The sequence below is a fragment of the Gigantopelta aegis genome, chromosome 11, assembly GCF_016097555.1.
Source record: "Gigantopelta aegis isolate Gae_Host chromosome 11, Gae_host_genome, whole genome shotgun sequence".
NCBI lineage: Eukaryota > Metazoa > Mollusca > Gastropoda > Neomphalida > Peltospiridae > Gigantopelta > Gigantopelta aegis.
Genome location: NC_054709.1, coordinates 33,172,313 through 33,197,104, shown reverse-complemented (window position 1 = coordinate 33,197,104; position 24,792 = coordinate 33,172,313). Strand labels below are relative to the sequence as shown.

Genomic DNA, 24,792 nt, shown 5'->3' with positions numbered 1-24,792 from the left:
GGGGGAGTGGGGGGGTGGGGTTAGGGGGGTTTGGGGGTCTTAAATGTGGGTGTTTAAGCATTCTAAATACGTGTGGTTACACACATGTAAGTGAAAAACAGGCTTTGCCATTTCCACCCAATATTTCTACAATAAGCCATCCAGCTCTTGTACATTGATAACACAAAACCGATGAATAGACCATGTATCTTTCTGACAAATAATGAACAGACAAAAATATCATGTGACAATGCAGTGTATAGTTTTGGGTATGTATGTAGTATGCATGTATGTATTATTTTATGAATATATAATATATATATATATATATATATTCGGCCGCCTGACAACATCATTATAGTTTGTATATAGCATGTGCATATCTATCTTATGCCTATAATTTTTTTTATGGAATTTTGGTAAATATATTATTGATGGTACCTGCATTTGAATCACTGGAATAGCCAGTAGTTTATATAGGGTGGGAGGGGGGCAACCCAAACTATGTATGTATGAATGTGTGTATGTATGTATGTATGTATGTATGTATGTATGTATGTATGTATGATTTTATAAAATTTAATACAGGGTTTTTTAAAGTTTGATTGGGGGGATTGCCCCCGTGCTCTCCCTGGCTACGCCACTGAGTTGAATTTGGGGTTTGTAGGGCTGAGGTATTTAACGATATGCGCCTATTTTATTATCATTAAAAATAATAATAATAATGATAATTAAAATATCATCATTTAAATTCGCAGACCCTAGTTTGAACTCGCTAAAATTAACATTAAATTTGGCTAATCTACAAACTTGTAACACATTTGAGTAAAATTATAATAGAGTGAAACAAAAGTTTGTGACATTGAAATGACGATATAAATTGACTAGAGCACGTCTCCATAACCTTTATTTCTCAGAGGTACGTGCGTTTTTAAAAATGATAATATATGTCGGCCCTATTCGAGTTTTGGTTCAGGCACATGAGCAGGGAATTGTGCAAGGGGGTTGGAGGGTGTAGATTGTGACAAGCGAAGTTTTTAGAGGGGTCGAAAGTTAAAATTTGTTTTGTTTAACGACACCACTTGAGCACAGTGATAATCTAAACAACAAAAGCTATGTAAAAATGTCTGACTGTAATTATGAAAACAATCATCATAAAATCACTTTTATTACGTCCAGGCCACTCATTCCAGGATGAAGTAAACAGAACATACATAGTCTCTTTAATAAATGTTTCAACATGGCGTACAGGAGGATGCAGTATGGATGAAAGGAATGTCAAAATATGCAGAACCAAAGAAAGAAAGAAAGGTAAGAAGGAAAACAAAAGGAAGAAAGAAAAAAATGTACTGGAAAGGAAGAACTATTTTGTGTGAAATAGCTACACCTATATTATCCAATTGTGGAGCGGTGTAGATTTTTACAGAAAAATTCGAAAATTATGAAATAAAATTAATTAAAACCCCATGATTTATTTTTTGAGTGGTAGTGTTTTATCCTCATCGCCATTTTATCCATTTTAATAATATTTAAATCTGTGTTGTTGGGTGGGTGGGGGGGGGGGTATGTTTTTTTGTTGGGGTTTTTTTTTGGGGGGGTGGGGGGGTTGGGGGTTGGGGTTGGGGGGGGTTTGTTATTTATTTATTTATTTATTTATTATTATTGGGTTTTTTTTTTTTACTATTATTGTTATTTTATTTTTATTATTATTATATTTTTTTGGTTTGGGGGAGTGGGTTCAAATCCCGCATTTAACCAAAAATAGTGTGTGTTTTACGCACATCCGAGATTTGTATTTAAAGTTGTGACAAACACTGTGTAACCCTTGCCTTGCACCTTGACCTTTGCCTCAGTCAACGAGTCCACTTAACGAAGCGTGTGCGGTAATGGTCCTGACGCTGTTAACAAAGAACTGGTTTGTTTCCCGACGTCTTTGATCTTTAAATCTTTCTTAACTTTAGGTAACGACTGCTTTCTGTAATGTCATCGTGGCACGAGCTAGCTACACTACCAAGTTAAACATAGTCCGCGTTTCTCTCGATGGGCGAGATAATTTATTATTTAACGTGTTTGTTTCTTTCGTGATTTTCTTTTTTCAATTTCGGAGGACATGGTAGTAGTACTCGATCGAATGATGTAGTGACGGACATTGCCAAAACTTTTCCATTGCGATATATAACGATACAAGAACCTGAACTGCGATACGGACCACGATATATTATGAAGACCAATTCTCAATTATTACAATTTATAAAACGCTTCAATTTCAAGTACATTTTGTATAATTTAACAAACAGATACAACAGTCAATGAAGATTCGTTCCGAACATTTGAAGCTATTGTCTCTTTCCTTAAACTAGTAGTTTTTGTTTGAAAATATAATACGTTTGACTAAAACACGTACAAATATATTAGCACAGTTTACCGGTACGCTGGGAAAGTATCGCAAAACGTATTGTTAAAAATGTATATTGTTCTATACTTTAGCTAAGGATCGAACCGTTGTAGAGGACCAATTCACTGATTGGGTTTTTGGTCCCGTCCCAACCAGTGTACCTCGACTAGTACATCGAAGGCCGTGACATGTGATCTCTCCTGTCTGCGGGAAAGTGTATACTAAATATATCTTGATGCTAATGGCAATATGTAGCGGGTTTTCTGTAAGATGTTTGACATCCACATGCCGATGGTTAATAATTCAAACTTTAACTTCCGGCTGTAACAGTTTGACCCTGTTTCACAACGCCTGCACCTAGCTGATGTCAAGGGTAGCGGTTATTACCTTATCTCCCCCCCCCCCCCCCCCCACCGACCCACCCACCCACTCACCCACACCCACACCCACACAAACCCACCAAGAAAAAACACTACGTAATAACAATAAAACAAAAAGTATAATTTTTCTAGCTAAAGAACATCTTGTATTATTGTGTCTGGCGCCTGAGGTAGGATCGCAGGTTCGAACCCTCCTTGGTGGATCCGTCGGCCTATTTTCTCGTTCCAACCAGATCCGAACGACTCGTGTATCAAAGACAGTACATTTGCGCTGTCCTCTCTGCGGCAAGGTGCATATAAAACATATCCATTGGGACTAATAATAAATATATTGTTGATGGCATCTAGACATAATTATATTTGGATGTTGTAAGACTAATGTGTTTAACAAGATGCGCCGAAAGATGGAGCTATTATTGTTTTACTAACACTATTTTATGTTTAATATAATGTAGACTGTTCTATGTGTATTGTTTGCTAGTTTGTTGGTCGGTTGGGTGTATGTCTTTGTTGCTGTTGTTGTTGTTGTATAGCTAACGGTTACTGTGTGCATCTGCATTGTACATATAAATAAATAAATAAATAAATATATAAATAAATAAATAATTATTTTAATAATTTTCTTCTTATCGCTTTGATAACCTCATGCAAATGTATTTACGATAATAGATAATTGATTTTGTTTTCTATTCTCTGTTTGGTCTTTTAATTAAATATAACTAATTATCTTTTTCTTTATTAGCGCTACTAACATTTTAGTTCTGGGAGGAGTTTTTTAGTTAAAGGGACAGACCCTAGTTTCAACCCGTGAAAATTAACATTAAGTTTAGTTAATCTACAAACCTGCAACACATTTGGATAAAGTTACAACTGAGTGAAACATGAGTGTGTGACTTTGAAATGGTGAAATACCCTCTAAAAATAGACTAAAACTCGACTCCATAACTGTTATTTCTCACACGCACGTGCCTTTTTAAAAATATGAGAAGTGCATTTTGTGATATTACAAACACCAGGATGACCAAAAACACTTTCGAATTTACGTCAATTAATAATCTAAACTATACAATCGAAGTAAAGTATGATTTCAGTTATAAAAAACGGCTGTAATAGTTTTTACAAATATGCCTTAGTGTTTAAAAACGGCTATAATAGTTTTTACAAATATGCCTTAGTGTTTAAAAATTAAAATATGTCCCTTTAATCCGTATATTTCTTACTAGAATAACAGGATTCAAACAATAGCATAAATAAATATAATAAAAGACAAACATTGAATATTAATAAATACGATAATAAAAACATATTGATGACGTACAATATAATATTACAGAAAGTTATACAAGACAAAAAATATTTCTAGCATTTTATTCAGAAGAGAAAGAAAAAACTTATAACTTTACATTCATTTGTTATTCTTGTTCCGTTGCATATTCAAATTAAATTGACACGAATCTCTAATTTGTTCACATTATACATTTACTAGTAATACGTTATCTATAGTCAAAAGTACCGAAATGTCAGTTCCGATGGCAATTTTATCTCAGTCTTTGTGTTTTTAAATAAAATATAGTGAAATTCACCAATGCGTTTGAACCTGTTAGTATTAAAGTACGTACACGGACATATTATTGACAGACAGACAGACAGACAGACAGACAGCTATTTCATTTACGTCTCACCTCATGTACAGCATAATTACATTTAAAATAAACATATAAAAGTATTTAAGCCATTCCATAGGGAATTATGAGAGACGATATATACAATAAACAAATATTCACATTTATACTAAATATAAAAACCAAAGATATTAATACTCATATATGTACATATGTGTATTGATGTTGTAATGGAATACCCATTCCGGCGTGTTGACCTACCAGAAATGAGTGTAATATTTTCCGTGACCCTTCACAGAATAAATGTACATAAGAAAGATAAAATGAAGTATAATTTTAGATGCAAATATATCTTTGTTCCTCGTTATAATATAAATATAATTCCATTTCCATTTCCGTTTATTAAGAACTTCTTTATAAAATAATTAGGGGCCATTTTTTATTTTATTTTTCCCCACCCATTTTTATGTGCATAATGCGTGCTCTTTTGTATAGTGTTCTGTCTGTGTAATTGCAAGTTGAATATTAACTGATTATAAATTAACTTCTTTACATGTGTGCGTTATCAGGTGAGTGCGGAATGGATTGATCAGAAGCTATATAACATTCGTATTTTCAGTAGATGTTCGCCCATGCACATGCAGACAGACAGACAGAGAGACAAATAAATTGATTTGCATGTAGTAGTAACAAAGTACAAACGTATAACGGTACTTATCTGGTCTGTTTTCATAACTTTACTCTAAAATTGACCAGTTTTGTACATGTTGTATATTATAATGTGTAACTGTGTTATTGTGTTTTTAAAAAAATGTATTCAAAATAGCTTTAATATCAATATATCAATCATATACAACTAAATATGCAATTTCCGCAAATCAGCTGCTTCAGAATAATATTTGGGGTATTGTAAAAACCTGAATGACCACTTCAGGTGTATGGACATTAATATTCGAAATAGTAAAATGTAAGTACCTCTAATTAAATTGTCAAAAAAACCCGGCTTTAATAGTGAAAAATACGTCGTAGTGTTTAAAAACTAGGGTCTGTCACTTTAATAGTGAAAAATACATCGTAGTGTTTAGAAACTAGTTTGTCACTTTAATAGTGAAAAATACCCCGTAGTGTTTACAAACTAGGGTCTGTCACTCTAATGTGTTTTCTTTTACTTCCAGTCCGTTACTTTACTCGCGCCTATCTTACAGTGCGTCCCACGAATGAACGCCGTTGTCGTATTGTGGTCCGCAATATAATCTATTTATTTTTGGACCGATTGGGTTTTTATTTTTTTTAATTGCATACAAAGAAAAGTGTGTGTGTGTTGGGGGGGGGGGGGGGGGGGGGGGGGGGGGGATTTGTTATTTCCAACACAACTGTACCTTTCTTTCCCCTTCAAATGAAACTGAAATTATTTACAAAAAAACCCACAATGTTTATGGAAGATGGAAAGAACTATATGTCACAATATATTGGTATTATTTTTAAATAAATAAATAAATAGATAAATAAACAAATAAATAAATAAACAAATAAACTAGTTAATGATGTACATTTAATTCAAGAATGAAAATTTGATCCCAATCCACCTGTTAAAATATGTAATTTTAAATTCAGTACACGTCTCATAGGACAGTCGACTTACCGCTATTAAATTAACCAATGGACATGGCAAACGTGCGCAATAATTAATTCTAATAATAAGATATTCTTTCGATATTTAAGAGCTCATACCAGATACAGTTTCAATGTAATATAATTATCATATAATTTAGCATTAATTTCTAACGAGCTCGATACTTACGGTTAGAGTTAGGTAACACAGAAGGCGAGGAATAGCATACAATTTAGTAAATAATGTGGGGGTTTTAATTTTTATATTGAACAAGTTTAATTTGGCAGACTTGAATATAATTTAGCTTACCAACAAACAAAGAAATGGGAAACAGGTTGTAAATAAGCAAGATGCAAAATCGAGAGCTGTCTTACAAGAGAAATACAAAGTTAAACTTAAAGGGACGGACCCAAGTTTCAGCCCATGAAAATTAACACTAAGTTTATTTAATCTACAAACCTGTAACACATTTGGATAAAGTTACAATTGAGTGAAATGTGAGTCTGTGACTTTGAAATGGTGAAATACCCTCTAAAAATAGACTAAAACTCGACTCCATAACTGTTACCACTCAGACGCACGTACGTTTTTAAAAATATGAAAAATGCATTTTCTGATATTAAAAACACCAGTTTGACCAAAAACACCTCCTATGTACGGAAATGGATAATCTAAAAAAATAAAATCTAAGTAAAGTATGATTTCAGTTATCAAAATCGGCTATAATAGTCAAAACTATGCCTTAGTGTTTAAAAACGAGGGTATGTTCCTTTAAAGAGTGGTTATTACAATTGTATAATTTATATTGTTTGTATTGATACGCTAAATTTTTATTCTGCTGTAATGAGTTGAGTCTTTAATAAACTGTCTGTCTGTCTGTCTGTCTGTCTGTCTGTCACTTTGACTGTGTTAACATTTGTTTTGTTTGTCGACGCCACTAGATAGCATTGATTAATTTAATGTTCCAAATAGTTGATACTTTTGACACGCAATCTTCATATGAAAGCTACTGCATGCGTTTTTGTTAGCAACATGGGATCTCTCTTGTATGCCAGGAGAGCTTGTGTTAGTCTGAGAGCGCTGGTTGGAACGGGGGAAATTTTTATTGCATATAATATATACAAAAGGAATGGGCACAATTTATAAAACTTGCGAGAAGGGTTCGTGAGGAGTTTCAGTCCTACCACCAAGAGACCTCAGGTCCATTGTATGTAGTTTGTGTCGTTCAGTTTTGACAATGATATCCAAAATAAAATGGAATTTTAACACTATTTGTAGATCGACAAAAATAGTGACTGGATAAATGAATGAATGCGTGAGTGAGTGAGTGAGTGAGTGAGTGAGTGAGTGAGTGAGTGAAAGAATGAATGAACAAATTAATATTTAGCGACACCCCAGCACGATAAATGTATCGGCTATTGGGTGTCAAACTCGACGAAAAGAGAAAGCATGTTACATTATGTAAACCAGCAAAGGAAACATCGAGTAGAATTGAAGAATTAAAGACACTGTCTTGGGTTTGCGTCTATTGTAAGATACCGGCCTCGGTGGTGTCGTGGTTAAGCCGTCGGACATAAGGCTGGAAAGTACAGGGTTCGCAGCCCGGTACCTGCTCCCACCCAGAGCGAGGTTTAACGACTCAATGGGTAGGGGTAAAACCATTACACCCTCTTCTCTCTAACTAACAACTAACAGCTAACAACTAACCCACTGTCCTGGACAGACAGCTCAGACAGCTGATATGTGTGCCCAGGACAGCGTGCTTGGATATAAGCACAAAATAAGTTGAAATGAAATGAAATATTGTAACATGTTTCAAACTAGTGGATCTTCTTCAACGACAACAATATTACATTTTAAATACATTTCAGTAGTCAGCATAACAGTGCGTGCATATGTAAAATGTGTCTGATAATTTTGGTGTCTGTGGTAAACTGAAATTTACGTCCGGAAAATTAATGTCGGTAAATACGGAAAAACTGAAATTCGAACTGGTACAAATATAAGACACGTTGGATATATAGACACTGATTTTCGAAACAAAATGAATGAATGAATGAATGAATGAATGAATGAATGTTTAACCACACCCCAGCAAGAAAACCACATCGGCTATTGGGTGTCAAACTATGGTACATGTAAACAGTAAATGTTGATATTCGAAACAAGAAAAAGTGTTTAATACGTAAATTAATTCGTCAAAAACGTTCTGTTTCTATAAAACATGCTACAATGGCTGAACATTCTTAACAATATTTATAAAATAACTCGAGTAGAATTTGTAAATTAACAAGAAGAGAAAGTGAGTAGAATTTGTAGATTAACAAGAAGAGAAAATGAGTAGAATTTGTAAATTAACAAGAAGAGAAAGTGAGTAGAATTTGTAAATTAACAAGAAGAGAAAGTGAGTAGAATTTGTAGATTAACAAGAAGAGAAAGTGAGTAGAATTTGTAAATTAACAAGAAGAGAAAGTGAGTAGAATTTGAAAGATTAACCAATAATAGACTTCGATAAAAAATATATACAAAAGAGAAATCGATTTTTAAAATTACAGTGTTCATGAAGTATCAATAAACCAAATCGAGTATGATTTGTAACATATGCAGAAAGAATTTCAAAATAACAAGAAGACAAACTGAATAGAATTTGATAGACTGGCAAGAAAAGAAATTGATTAAAAATGATATAGTTTTAATAAAGTATCAATACGCAAAACTGAGTACAAAAAGAGTAATCGATTCAATGCTACAATTTTAGTTAAGTACCACAACAAACAAATATGATTTGTTAAAATAATCATATAAAATTCCAAATTAACAACAAGGAAAATTGAGTAGAATTTGATAGCTTAGCAAGAAGAGAAATGGATTAAAACATGTTACAGTTTTAGTAAAGTACCAATAAGTATATTAAGTACAAGTTGTAAATTTCCAAATCAACAAGAAGTGAATACTAGTCGAATTTCATAGATTAGCAAGAAGGGAAATCGAATCAATATGACAATTTTAGTGATATACCAAACAGTGAATCGAATAAGATTTGTAAATTAAACAGAGGAAATTCCACAAACACATTTATCCCAGTTGGGTACTGACTAAACCTGATATCATATCCCTTATCCTATTAATAGTTCTTTCTTTCTTTCTTTCTTTCCCTCTCTCTCTCTCTCTCTCTCTCTCTCTCTCTCTCTCTCTCTCTCTCTCTCTCTCTCTCTCTCTCTCTCTCTCTCCATATTTCTCTGCCTCTCCATGTCTCTCTGTTTCTCTGTCTCTCTGTCTCCGTGTGTCTGTCTGTCTGTCTGTCTGTGTGTGTGTCTCTCTCTCTCTCTCTCTCTCTCTCTCTCTCTCTCTCTCTCTCTCTCTCTCTCTCTCTCTCTCTCTCTCTTCTTTTTTTTCTTTACAAGAATGGTTCATCATTACATTTTTCTGCGTGGTCGATTCGTTTCTATGTTCATAGTCACGGCTTATCCAAGTACTTCGGTTTAGCTGTATTTATATTTTCTCAGAAGAAAGGGGACAAAGATTCGCCGATCATTGCGAGTCATTTACACGTGTATGTTAAGGCGGTAATAAAGCGGGACATTTCCACCGAGGCTGTGAAAAGAAAGCGATTAAGAATTAAAAAGACCTCGGTCGTTACTCGCTGATAGTCCGAGTCGTAAAAAAAAAGATGGTCGTAAAATGTCGTGAGAATCACATTCTGTCGGTGTTAGTTGAAATCTCGAAACCAACCCTGCAAACGGAATTTTGTGAGAAGTGAATTGAACTTCTGTAGAATTCTGTAAATGCTATGCCAGTAGTAGGCAGGTGCTTGATAAGCGTTGCATTTAAAAGGATACATTAACCGACTTTTTTTTCATTCCAGGAATTAAAATAACTTCCGTGGGAAAAAATACGAACACTTGAAGGTAAAATAGTACTATAATTGTCATTAAACTATTTATAAATGTTTAAATGTCAAACATAGCGCAATACAATAATTTGCTTTCTAAAATTATATTATTATTATTGTTATTGTTGTTATTATTATTATTTTTATTTTTATTATTATTATTATTATTATTATTATTATTATTATTATTATTATTATCATTATCATCATCATAATCATCATCATCATTTTTTTTTTAATTGGGGGGGGGGAGGGGTTGTGTTGTGTTGTTTATTTATTTTTTTATTTATTTTTTTATTTATTTATTTATTTATTTATTTATGTTGTGGGTCCTTCTGGTTATAACATATAATTCAAAAACAAAATGTTTCTTCCTAAACATTATTTTATCTATTTTATTTCATCACTTTCTAACCCTGTGTCATAAAACTGGGTCATTCTGTGAGCCACTGAATAAACTAATACTAAAACGGGTTCAGTGAAACATTACACTGAAATGAAATATACTAAACAAAACAGTTACCACCATTTAAAACAATTACTTTATTCAAGGCTCTATTTGATTCCAAGAAGCACTGAAATATAGTTCTTCAAAATATTGCATTGAAACCTAACACTATATGGCATGCGGCACGCTGTATTATTTCCGTTATTAGTAACCAGCGTATGGCCAGATCTTAACTTTGTCGATCGTAACAATTAAAAACGTCGCTTATTTGGAAATCAATTTTATGATTTATTGTAATTTGTCCGACGGGTTTCTATTAATATACATCCCGCCCTGCTGTTGTTAATTTAGTGGTATATTTACTGTCATAGTAAAGGGAAATGGGTCATCATATGCACTGCGTGGGGTGCGACATTTGTTTATTTAACTTTGAGTATCACGTTAACATATTGACACGCAATATAGAACTTCGTACAATCGCACTGACACAAAACTACATTATTATACAGGATAATAAATATGTAGTTAAATATATAGATAGATGCATACGTAAATAAAGAAATATATAAAAAAGAAATATATATTTTATACATCATTTTTCACAGAAATGTTTTTGACGACATTTTCTTAAAGTGTTTTAAATACTACTGTCATTAAAGTTTTAAATATTTCCCAAGGCTCACACAGTTAGCATTAGGTCTTTAAAAACAGCGTTTAGTAGGTCTTTAACGACTAACTTTAAAACAAAAAGAAAAAGGAAAAAAGAAGAAGAAAGACTTGGTCACTTTAAGACAAGGGCTCAATTACGCACGCGCTAACAACCATCATTGTTATTGTTCGAGCGCTAGTTAAACTGTTGTGATTGTTGTATGATAAATATACTACACTCGCTACCACGCTCGTTCTACGACAGATATGGTTTACAATGTTTTGTCGGACATCGTGTACAAATCGGCTCACTGACATATTATGATAAATAGTCTCCCTTTAATGATAAGCGAGGACAATCGTTGTGTCGTCTGTCTCCACGGGGCCGCGGTAAGCGCGAGACGGTCTCGTGCAGTTTGCCGTCTGCTCGGTGTACACCTTACAGAAATAAGCAACTTTGCGTACGAAGGGACATAATTCATGTATCGGGTAGAGAACAGACATTATTTAGGATTAGTATAGGTCGGGGGGGGGGGGGGGGGGGTGCTAAACATAACATAAAACAAAATCACCGACAACCAATGACACTCTCTATCTCTGTATATATACAAACAACTTGTGCCCAGTGATTTGGCATATGCATGTACTGCCAATAATTATTCCTTATTTAGTCAGTAGAATAGTACGATGTTTGTATGTGTCTTGTTCGTACAAATATGTAACATGATTTGTACCCAGTTCCGTATGTGGAATGTTTATATGCAAGACAATTTTTATCTATTTTATCTGTTTATCTTTATCAAGCACGCATTAAACAAAACAACGTTTTAAATATATATATATATACATGTTGTTGTTGTTTTGTTTGGGGGGGGAGTGGGGGGGGGGGGGGGGGTGTTCAATCAATGAATCAAGTCCTAACATCCTAGGTTAATAAACTACGAAGCAAAAGCTAAAAACAAATTTATAATCTCATCAAAAAAATAAATTAAATAGACCAAAAACAAACCCTTGGCACGTCTACTAATTAATTTAAATTATGTATATTAACGGTTAACGTATTATTGTATTCTGTGTCTGTATCATTACTATTATACTATTAGAAGTGTGTTTTGTTGCTGCTAAACAAAACCTCCCATAAAAAAAATATTAAATATCTATAGACAAACATTTTGGCAAACAGATGAATTAAATTATACGTAAAACTTAACAATTGTACATAAAACCAACAGTGCCAGTTATTAAAATTGTAATACACATAATCAGATGATCAAATATACAAAAATGTATTTAGACGCGTGTAATTGAATCCGAAAATTAGAAAAAACGCGCCGGCAGCTAGATATAAAATTAAGATCAATAAGGTATTTTCTACGTTTTCAGTGAATTATTAAAAAAAAAAAATGTTTGTCTTTATTTGACAACGAGATGTAGGTGTCTGTTGAGTACAATGCTAAACATAAATCTTGTCAAACACTAGACGCCATTAAAAATGCCTCACGTTTTCAATCAATATTTCTTACTTTAAAAAATATTTCCCAAACGTGTAACGTGACTTTGGGTTTGTCAGTTTGACTGTTTATTTTCACAGACGAAAATAAATTTTGTATTACAGAAAATAAGTGTGGAAAAACTGTTAACATAAATGATGGAATTAATCAATGATTGAATGAATTAATGAATTAATGAAATAATGAATTAATGAAATGTTAAATATTAAATAAGTTAATAAATAAGCAAGCAAGCAAATAAATAAATAAATAAATAAATAAATAAATAAATATATATATATATATATATATATATATATATATATATATATATATATATATATATATATATATAATAAATAAATAAATATAAAGAAAATTATGTTTCTAGTAATTTTAGTAATTTGAATAATTATTATAAAAGGAATATAGACCGTTGACATAATAATAATAATAATAATAATAATAATAATAATAATAAAACCAAAATATTAATCATAAAAATAATAAAAATATAAATATATATTAATAGAGTAGATTAACTGGAGAGCAATAATATTATTACAGACATTTTCTGTGACCATAAACAGTAAAATATACCACTTAACAAGAAAATAACGATGTAAATAAAACAAACACGATTTGCTAAATGGCTATCAAAATTTATGCACTATCACATGACGATATTTAACACCACACGTTATTGTGAAATGTAACTCCAAACTGACAGTTAAAACCAACATGGCGTGTAAGGGTGTTTTTTTTTTCACAGATTAATGTATGAAAAAAAGAAGTAAATTCAGTCTGCCTGCATAATGTTAATAAATACGCATGTATCAGCCGCCCATTGAATGGAGTTTTAAAGACAACATTTGATGAACAGAAGTTATTTTTCATTTGGGAATGAGTAGCGATAAATAATAAATAAACATTAAGGAAACACGTGTATCCAGTATCATAAAACGACTACAAATCACCTGTATTTTTATGGGAATTTAACACTGATTTCTGAGGACATGCGAATTACCTAGAGGGGAAATAAAAACCAGACTCAAATAGCGCTTAGACCGCTTATATAGACATTTTACGACATCTTTCGGCGCTCACTTTATTCACCAGGAGAACGTGAAATGTAAAAGCAGCAAATACTATTGCAGCCATATGAACGGATGGAGAAGAGAACAGGAGTTCTTAAAAAGAGTTACTCGTAATTACACGAAGGCTACAAAATGACGCAATGCAAACATCGTCGGTGAGTCGGGGTGATAAAAATAAACAACTAAAATAAAACTGATGCTATAATTTATAAATTATTTCAGCGTTCACGTGTGTCGGGTTACTACCTCGAGTGAAGCTAGCCCTTGTTTCCGTATCCCTATGAGTTGCCATAACCGCACATTATAGACCGACTTTTATGTGCTAATGAATTTTTATGAAGTCAGTTATTGCCCAAATTCCGTCCCACATCTGAGGCGGAATTCGACAGTTTCGGAAGGAGGGGGTGGTTCCCTTTAAGTTATTAAGTTTAGAACCTGCACACCCCACCTTTGTGATCCGAGCGTTGTGTAAGCTGGCCCTAGAGAGAGAAAGAGGGTTATAAAACTCGGAATGGGTCAGCGAACGAAACGTTAAGAGCGCCGTTTTCATTTTATGTTCTCTCGTTAAATAACGACTATGTATCTACGCGGGTGAGTGAAAAAAAAAAAAAAACAGAGAGGGGGGAAAAAAAGGACGGAATAAAAAACAAAACAAGAGGGTACAAACCTACAATGGACATCCACGGGTAAAACGAAGGGGTCTCGCTTTCCGCCGAAACATTACCACCCTTGGAACACGGACTGATGTTGTCTCCGCTGCGTCCGTGCGTCTGAACACAATTTGTCTGAGATTCTATTCCGGCATCCCCGAATCGCATACCCGGTATGTTCATGTTGGGGTAGAACGAAGAGCGATTTGCCTGCAGCCCCATCCTAAGTTCGTGATTTCTCTGTTGTTGAAGCGCCTCCATTCTGCATGCATCCGTCTGATACGACCCCATGTAATATCGGGGTGTGCGGTAGTTCCCCGTGGGACATATCTCCGGTATATTGAGGAAATGGTCCATGTACCCGGAATTGTCCCCCGCGTGCAGATCCTCTCCACGGGGCACGCTGTGACGTATGGGCAGGTACGAACTCATGTCGCTTCCCAGAAAAGTCTCTTGGTGGTACAGACCCGAGTTATGGCACGCTGAAACCATGGAGGAAAAAAGACAAGAATTATTTTACTTCCAGAAAATCATTGACAGTGCTCTGCGATCTTCTAAAGTCCCTACTACAGATAAACCAGAACGTTTGCGTACCAGCCAATGACAGCGCGGAGCCGCGACCTGCCGTGACCTCGCGGGAGCTGTACCACTGCTCTTAAAGACGCCTCCGCCATAGAAAGCAGTGCGATCGTTGCACGGCGATTGTCGAGTGGTAGGGCCTTACTGTTTGAAGCTAAACAGATAATATAAACAAAAGTTACCCATCGCCGAATATCATCAGTTACTCGGCTTATCCATGTAAATATTTAGGTAAGTAGAAATGGATGGGCGTATTGAATACAGCGTTGGCCACAGCGATAAAGTTTTAGATCAAAAGGTTTTTGTAGGGCGCGGGAACAATTATTTCGCTATTTTTCACAATGCGCGTCAACGGTAGAGGGTTCTAAGTTAATCGTAGGATAGCTGTTTTTTATGAAGTGTTTATTCGAAACCCCAATGGTCGTTTGAATCAAGACATAGAGACGTGACTCTTTTGTAATGGCAAAGATTTTCGTATCCAGTCAGCAGCGAATAGATAGAGTGGAGAAAGAAAATCGATCCATATTTAATAACGCGCCAAGCCACGCCATACCAAATCAGGAGTTTTAGGGAGGAAAACCCTATACTCAATTAGTATATGTTTCATTAAATGTTGGTTTATTTTATTTTGTTTTATTTTATTTTATTTTATTTTATTTTATTTTATTTTATTTTATTTATTTATTTAACTCATTGATTAAAACTCATTCACTCACTCACTCATTTATTCATTTATTCATTCATTCATTTCATTCATTCATTCATTCATGCACTCATTAATTCATTCATTCATGCACTCATTAATTCATTCATTCATGCATTCATTAATTCATTTAGTCATGCACTCATTAATTCATTCATTCATGCAATCATTAATTCATTCATTCATGCACTCATTAATTCATTTAGTCATGCTTTATTCGGTCATTCATTTATTCATTCGTTTGTTTATTCCTTTATTCCTTTATTCGTTATTTATTTATATTTTGTTTCTTTGTTTATTGCTTTTTGAATATTTTAGTTATTGTAATTATTTTATTATTATAATTATCGTCATCATCTTCATCATCTTCATCACCACCATCATCTTCACTATTTTTGTTTATTTATGCAAAATGCCAATATGTTGAAACAATCGAAAAACAAATTAAGACATTTAAATAACATTAAAGAGTAGTGCCATTAAAAGCATTTTCTGGATGTTTTGTTTTGCTTTTTAAAATATTTTTCTTAATATATTTATATATTTATTTGAATTATATATTTATTTATTTATTTATTTATTTATTTATTTATTTATTTATTTATTTATTTATTTACTTATTATTTAAACTTTCGTTCTACATGATAACTGTCTGAAACAAAGCTGACTGCTATCAATAACAGTAAACCTTCGATGATGAAGAATAGTGATTTTGTTTGTTTTTCTTCCATTCAATGTGATTCCTAAAATCGACTATTTCAGCAGAACTATTTTTCATAATTCGCATGTGAACCGAATAACTCATAGTCGCTCTCATACAGGTTTCTGCGACTAATACTTCACGCTTCACTCTAAATCGAACAAGCATAACAAAAACACCCCACAATGATGTTATTGAATATTCATTCCAAACATTTATTGTGCAATGGACCGTGTCGAGAACATTAATTACAGAACATTTTGACAAACAGAAAACATAATATATATATAATTCATTGAGGTTATTGTCATTAATGCATGGTGGTATATGTCGAAGAATATTAATTAATATACATGAATATTCATATAATAAGATATAATCTTAATTGTGGCGTCCAGAATACCTTTCATGCGTCCATCGGTGTTCTAACATCTAAGATTCTACAGACCCATAGAGTTTGTCGATCATTCGTTCATTTGTTTTTGTTTTTTTCAACCCATCATTCATTCGTTCGTTCGTTCGTTCGTTCGTTCGTTCGTTCGTTCATTCATTCATTCATTCATTCATTCATTCATTCATTCATTCATTCATTCATTCGTCCGTTCGTTCGTTTGTTGTCTCAGGTTCTTTTTCTCTTTTGTCTCTACCTGTCTGTCTGTATCTGTGTATATATGTGTCTGTCTGTCATTCGGTCTATTTATTTATTTATTTTCTTATTCAGTCATTCATTCATTCTTGCGTTAATGCATTCATTCATTCACTTTTGTGTGGGTTTGTATATATAGTAGTAATGGTAGCGGTAGTAATAATAATTGTAGATGTAGTAGAAGTAGCAGTAGCAGTAGCAGTAGCAGTAGTAGTAGTAGTAGTAGTAGTAGTAGTAGTAGTAGTAGTAGTAGTAGTAGTAGTAGTAGTAGTAGTAGTAGTAGTAGTAGTAGTAGTAGTAGTAGTAGTAGTACTAGTAGTAGCAACAGCAGTAGCAACAGCAGTAGTAGAGTAGTAGTAGTAGTAGTAGTACTAGTAGTAGCAACAGCAGTAGCAACAGCAGTAGTAGAGTAGTAGTAGTAGTAGCAGCAGCAGCAGCAGCAGCAGTAGTAGTAGTAGTAGTAGTAGTAGTAGTAGTAGTAGTAGTAGTAGTAGTAGTAGTAGTAGTAGTAGTAGCAGCAGCAGCAACAGTAGTAGTAAAATACTAGAAGTCTAATTTATCATTTATCGTAAAACAAACTCGTTTTTTAATATACATATATATATATATATATATATATATATATATATATATATATATATATAATATATATATATATAAATATATATATGAAGACAAAATCCAATCGTATCGGTCGATAATAAAAGACGACACATCTGCCTGAAATTAAATTAATCAACTGTCACAGACCTCAATGTTTTACGAGACGAAACGGTGGGGCGGGAACTTGCACGTGACAGAATATTTTCGGTGTCAATTTTACGATCATATCTGCGATTCACATTTTCGTTTTTAATCTTCCCTCGAAACCGTGCCTTGGCGAGCCCATTGCAAATTAATGCTGCTGAAGCCCAAAGAAGAGGCATTTTCTTCGTAAGTCCAATCTCTTTGCAGAGATTCTAGCATTGGCCAAAATCCCCCAGGAAATCCAATATTCGTGGATTCATTTTGAGACGATAATCGGTATAATTTCTAAAATGTGAAACGGATCCCGCAAAAAACCCTCACAATTTTCAGAATTTATTGCAAGAAATGAAATAAAATGAAAATAAAAGTGTCAAGTCCTGGAAATTAATTATTTTATTAAATTATTTTGTTTTAATTTTGAAATAATTTTGCTTAATTTTTTATTATTATTTTTATTATTTTTATTTTTTTTGCTTTCGTATGATGAAACCAAATTTTAATTGAACTATGGAAACCGTTACGCTAACGAGTAAAATGAAATAATAAAGACAAAATTGGATACATTTTAATTGTAGTAACTTACTTTTAAATAGTAAGTTTAATACTTAGTGACTCATTTGTCTCATGCCAAAACTATTTTAATCAAACATGAAATTAAAACTTTTTTCTTTTCTTCTTTTTTTGTTGTTGGGTGGGGTTTTTTGGGGGGATGGGGGTTTGGGGGGGGGGCGGGGGGTATTTTAGTTCAATCGTGTTTGGTATAATTGTGTTGTTTACAACATAATGTAATGGGGGGATGCGTGCGTGTTTTGGGAATGTTCAGTTTAAAAGTAATTTTAAATTGATAAGAAACGACAGTATTAAAGTTAGGTTATCATATCATATCTGTGATTTAAAAAACACACCAAAAAACAAAAAAAACAAAAAAACATGTTTTGTTTAACGAAAGCACATCGATTAACTAATCATCGGCTATTGGATGTCAAACGTTTGGTTATTCTGACACGTAGTCATCAGAGGAAACCCGCTACATGTTTCTTAATGCAGCAAGGGATCTTTTATATGCACTTTCTACCGACAGGAAAGCACATACCACAGCCTTTGACTAGTTGTGGTGCACTGGTTAGTCAGACCCCCGATCCTATCGGAGGCCAGCCTCGGGATAGGCGTGTTCGAAATCCTAGTGGTATATGGACACATTAAACCAGTTACTAAGCTAAGAACCAGTGAAAACATCCAATCAGTTGAAAGGATCCACCGAGGTGGTTCGATCCTGCGACGCAAGCACCTCAAGCGAACACTCAACCGACTGAGCTAAATCCCGCGCCTAATTGTGATCACGTTCCTCATTAATTAATATTTATTTATTTATTTATTTAAACTTGTTTTCAACTTATTAGCATTTATTAGTTTCAATCACGCTGTCCTGGGCTGTCTGTCCAGGACAGTGGGTTAGTTGTTAGTTGGTTAGTGAGAGAGAAGAGGGTGTAGTGGTCTTACACCTACCCATTGAGCCCTTAAGAACTCGCTCTGGGTTGGAGCCGGTACCTGGCTGCGAGCCCTGGACCTACCAGCCTATAGATGGATGACTTAACCACGACGCCACCGAGGCCGGTCCTCCTTAATAAAGTGTTTGTTTGGTTGGTTAGATTATTTCGTTTTTATCGTTTTTATTTAGTTTTGGATTTAACTTCAGTTTCCATATGCTAATTTAAGTATGTGTGTGTGTGTATATATATATATATATATATATATATATATATATATATATATATATATATATATATATATATATATATATATATATATATATATATGTGTGTGTGTGAGTGGGTGGGTGGGGGTAAGTGGCGGTGTGTGTGTGGGGGGGGGGGGATGGGTTGTTGCGATATACATGCATATATTTGCTGATTCTGTTTTGTTTTTATTGTCATAAAAATAACGTAATATTTTTAATGAATAAATGCGTTCTTGCATTATTCATTCATTCATTCATTCATTCATTCATTCATTCATTCATTCATTCACTCATTATTTTGTATAATGCCAGTATATAAGGTAACTTGCACGATTTATTTATTTATTGAAAGTTGTAGTCGCCATTATTGTACAGATTTAATATTTGTAATTAGGAGATGGCCTCGTAAATTAGACAACTTGTGACCAATCCGTTTGCATATATATTTGTATTCAGTCAAAATCCGTGTGTATATATATGTTTTTAATCAAAATTTTAAAAAATGTATCCAATTAGCTAACTAAAACGTTATTTCCTTGTTTATTTCCAATTAAAGTTCAAAGCAATCCGTGTTGGATATATACATCACGGTTACTTCCTCAAAACCGGCCTCGGTGGCGTCGTGGTAGGTCATCGGTCTACAGGCTGGTAGGTACTGGGTTCGGATCCCAGTCGAGGCATGGGATTTTTAATCCAGATACCGACTCCAAATTGTGAGTGAGTGCTCCGCAAGGCTCAGTGGGTAGGTGTAAACCACTTGCACCGACCAGTGGTCCATAGCTGGTTAACAAAGGCCATGGTTTGTGCTATCCTGCCTGTGGGAAGCGCAAATAAAAGATCCCTTGCTGCTAATCGGAAGAGTAGCCCATGTAGTGGCGACAGCGGGTTTCCTCTCAAAATCTGTGTGGTCTTTAACCATATGTCTGACGCCATATAACCGTAAATAAAATGTGTTGAGTGCGTCGTTAAATAAAACATTTCTTTCTTTACTTCCTCAAATGACAAGGACAGAGGGATAAAGTCTAATACGTGTACAGCTAATGAGAGTAAAGTCATTAAAATTCAGTATCTGGATTTGAGCCGGTATTGGCATGCGAACCCTTTACCTTCCCGCCTTCAGGCCGAATGATTGGCCAATACACCCCCAATATTTGACTAATTACTTACTAAATTAAAACTAAACCTTCTCCTGCATAAATCGCTTATGTCGCATGTCATTACGTTAAAGTCCATTGGGCTATTTCTCGTTCCAGCCAGTGCACCACGACTGGTATATCAAAGGCCGTGGTATGTACTACCCAGTCTGTGGGATGGTGCATATAAAAGATCCCTTGCTGCTAATCGAAAAGAGTAGCCCATGAAGTGGCGATAGCGGGTTTCCTCTCTCATTATCTGTGTGGTCTATAACCATATGTTTGAAGCCATATAACCGTAATTAAAATGTGTTGAGTGCGTTAAATAAAACAATTCTTTTTTCTTTCTCATTACATTCAAATTCAGTATATGGATCGTAGCCGATAGCGGGGTGCGAACGCTATGCCTTCCCTCCTTCAGGCCGAATGACTGACTAATAATTAACTAAATAAAACTAGCCTCCTAGTGCGTAAATTGCTTATGTCGCATCTCATTATCTTTAATATTCAGTAGCCTATATGGGTTGAAGCCGATACCGGGGAGCGAACGCTGTACCTTCCCGCCTTCAGGCGGAATACTTGACCAATATACCCCCAATATTTGACTAATTACTTAATTAATTAAAACTAGCCTTCTCCTGCATAAATCGCTTATGTCGCATCTCATTACCTTTAATATTCAGTAGCCTATATGGGTTGAAGCCGATACCGGGGTGCGAACGCTGTACCTTCCCGCCTTCAGGCGGAATACTTGACCAATATACCCCCAATATTTGACTAATTACTTAATTAATTAAAACTAGCCTTCTCCTGCATAAATCGCTTATGTCGCATCTCATTACCTTTAATATTCAGTAGCCTATATGGGTTGAAGCCGATACCGGGGTGCGAACGCTGTACCTTCCCGCCTTCAGGCGGAATACTTGACCAATATTCCAATAATGACCAATATTTGACTAATTACTTAATTAATTAAAACTAGCCTTCTCCTGCATAAATCGCTTATGTCGCATCTCATTACCTTTAATATTCAGTAGCCTATATGGGTCGAAGCCGATACCGGGGTGCGAACGCTGTACCTTCCCTCATTCAGGCCAAATGATTGACTAATATACCACGGAGACCAGTATTAAATTTGATTAATTAATTAATTAAAACTATCTCCATCGTGCGTAAATCACTTATGTCCCATCTCATTACCATTAGCGGCATCGTCACACCCTATATTTAATAACCAACCTACTAATCGACGTAAACTTATTGGGATGCTGTATTTGCATAATTAATGATTAAGCGGTGCTAGTTATTGTTACGGTCGAAGTTAGGTTCTGTAAATAACGGGCAGCCAATCGTTCTTAGTACGGCGCGTTGCGTGTGTGACTCGACTGGGAATTTCTGTTTTAAACTCCAACCCTTCAGTATGTTTTAAGCGACCTAGAGCCTTGTGTTCGAGAACGCAATATAGAGAAAGTGGGAAAAAAAATCCATTGGATTTAATTAATCGCCGCGTTGGTTGCGATACATACAGGCATCGAAAGAAATCGATAATCAGTACAAGAAAACTAGAACCTTTTTTTTTTTTTTTTTTTTTTTTTTTTAGCGATGATGTTTTATCTCTGACGTTTCTGTGGTCGATAATACGTAACTGACGTTTTTCTTTCTTTGTTTTTTTCAAAGTGGATAATAGTAGACGTCTAATTAATTAAACATGTTATTGTAAATAATATTATATAGTCCTTCTTTTTTCTTCTTCTTTTCTTTTTTAATTTTTGCATCCCCACCACGACCCTACATTATTACTGGCTTCGCCCTTAGATAGACCCTAATTAAGAATAATATAATCGATGACAACATTCTAGCAATAGTTGTTTCCCTTTTCTCACTAATTTCTAAGTTTGCGAACAATTTTAAAACAGGTTTCGTGTTCTTGTAATGTAGTATTAGTTTCAATTCTTCAGTCATAATTTTATTTGGGAAATTAACAATTAATTAGTTCAATAATATTTATTTACCATCAGTTAAACAAAAAACCTGGCATTTTGGGATTGGCCATGATTACATTTTGACATCCCTGTATTTTACAAACACGCATATATTATTTAATAAACTTATTAAATAGGAGTGCAATAAAATTTAATAACGATCTGTTGATTTTTAAATGTCTGGAGATGTAGAAAATTTGTTTTGTTTAACGACATCACTAGAGCACATTGATGTATTAATCATCGTCTATTGGATGTCAAACATTTGGTCATTTTGACAAAGTCATAGCGAGGAAACCTGTTACATTTGTCCATGTTACATGCACCATCCCACAGACAGTATAACACATACCACGGCCTGTCGTGGTTCACTCGCTGGAACGAGAAATAGCCCAATTGGCCCACCGACAGGGATCGATCCTAGACCGACCGTATATTAGGCGCGCGCTTTACCATTGAGTTACGTCGCGCCCCGAAGACCGTAGAAGCCGAACGCTGCATCAGTATAATATAATACTAAAATACACAAGTCCGAATTGCTTAGTTATAAAGGGACATAACCTAGTTTTTAAACACTAACGCATATTTTTGACTATTATAACCGTTTTTGATAACTTAAATCATACTTTATTTAGATTTTATGGTTTAGATTATCAATTTTCGTACATTCGAAGTGTTTTTGGTCATCCTGGTGTTTTTAATATCACAAAATGCATTTCTCGTATTTTTAAAAACCGCACGTACGTCTGAGAAGTAACAATTATGGAGTCGAGTTTTAGTCTATTTTTAGAGGGTATTTCACCATTTCAAAGTCACAGACTAAATGTTTCACTCAATTGTAATTTTATCCAAATGTGTTACAGGTTTGTAGATTAACTAAACTTAGTGTTAATTTTCACAGGATGAAACTAGGGTATGTTCCTTTAAAAGTATTTGCAATAACAAGAGTGGTCCGAGTGGGGACAAGAAAGATCTTATAGATAATAAGTGACTAAACGAAGAATAAAATGCATACATTTTAACATCACAAATTCTCAAAATAAAGTAAACGAAAAAATTAACAAGCAAACAGACTGCATTTACACAAGGTGGTTAAACAATAGCATTACTTGACTACAATTATAATTGTGAGTCAGAATTGTGCACGGCGTACAGGTTTTCGTTTTACGTGTCATTTAATATAGATAGATAGTTGGAAGGATTGTCGGGTGAATGGATGAATGGATCGATGGATGGATGGCTGGGTGGATGGATGGACGGACGGACGGACGGACGGACGGACGGACGGATGGATGGATGGATGGATGGATGAATGAATGAATGAATGAATGAATGAATGAATGAATGAATGAATGAATTAAGTAAGTAAGTAAGTAGGTAAGTAAGTAAGTAATGGATGAATAAATGATTGAACGGGTGGATAGACGGACGGATGGATGGATTAATGAATGAATGAATTAATTAATTAACGAATGAATGAATGAATGAATGAATGAATGAATGAATGAATGAATGAATGAATTAATGAATGGATGGGTGGATGGATAGACGGTTAAACGGACCGATGGATGGATGGACGGACGGATGAGATGGTTGGATAGATGGATATATTAGTACATATTTAGTGCAATCGGCTATATCTTCTATATTTTAATTAAACCACATTTCTCCCCCCCCCCCGTCCCCAACCCCCCATACCTCCTCTCCCAATGTCATCGCCCCCACCACTCTAGACTCCACCCCCACCCCCGTTATTCTCAACAAGTATCATGTTTTCGATTGGCCATAATCTAGTTATCTTATAATATTGCCCTACCTATAGCACCACGGCTAATACCAAAACCCGAGGTTAGTGTTGCCCCGTATGTGAGATAAATATATATAAAACATTCAATGCTGCTAAATTAAAAGAAAAAATACGAGTTTCACCCGGAAAATGTGTTACAATTATCAATATATATTTAATTTAAACTATTAAAGAAGTATCCTTTAAAATGCATAATGTTTTTTATACAGCTGACAAAACTACTGTTACATTTTTTTTTTTAAAGTTCTAGCATTAATGTAAAATAAAATTTGATTGCAATGATATTTTAAATAATATGATAACCTTCACTGCTTCCACTCGGTTTGTAAGAGAAATAAGAGGAAAAAAACCCAACAGAAGTCGATCTAAGTAACATACATGTTCCATTAACACTGGCGATAGTCTCGCGAAAAGATCTTTTCACACGAAACTTCGGTGTTTATTACTGCATAACGACTTTGAAAAACACTATCGAATATCAGAGCTTTCTGTACGGGTGTAATTTTAGAAGTAGAATATGGCGAGTGTTGCTGTAAATAGGGAA

General features: G+C 34.3%; 1 protein-coding gene across 1 annotated transcript in view; it reads right to left on the bottom strand.

The window, feature by feature from the left end:
- Positions 1–14,710, bottom strand: part of LOC121385618 (homeobox protein Hox-B6a-like) — a 45,175-nt gene extending 30,465 nt beyond the window's left edge. Inside the window, exon 1 of the mRNA XM_041516365.1 lies at positions 14,231–14,710. Coding sequence (XP_041372299.1) covers positions 14,231–14,705 — 475 coding nt within the window. The 5' untranslated portion in view covers positions 14,706–14,710. The remainder of the gene's footprint in view (positions 1–14,230) is intronic.
- Between the last annotated feature and the right edge of the window lie 10,082 nt (positions 14,711–24,792).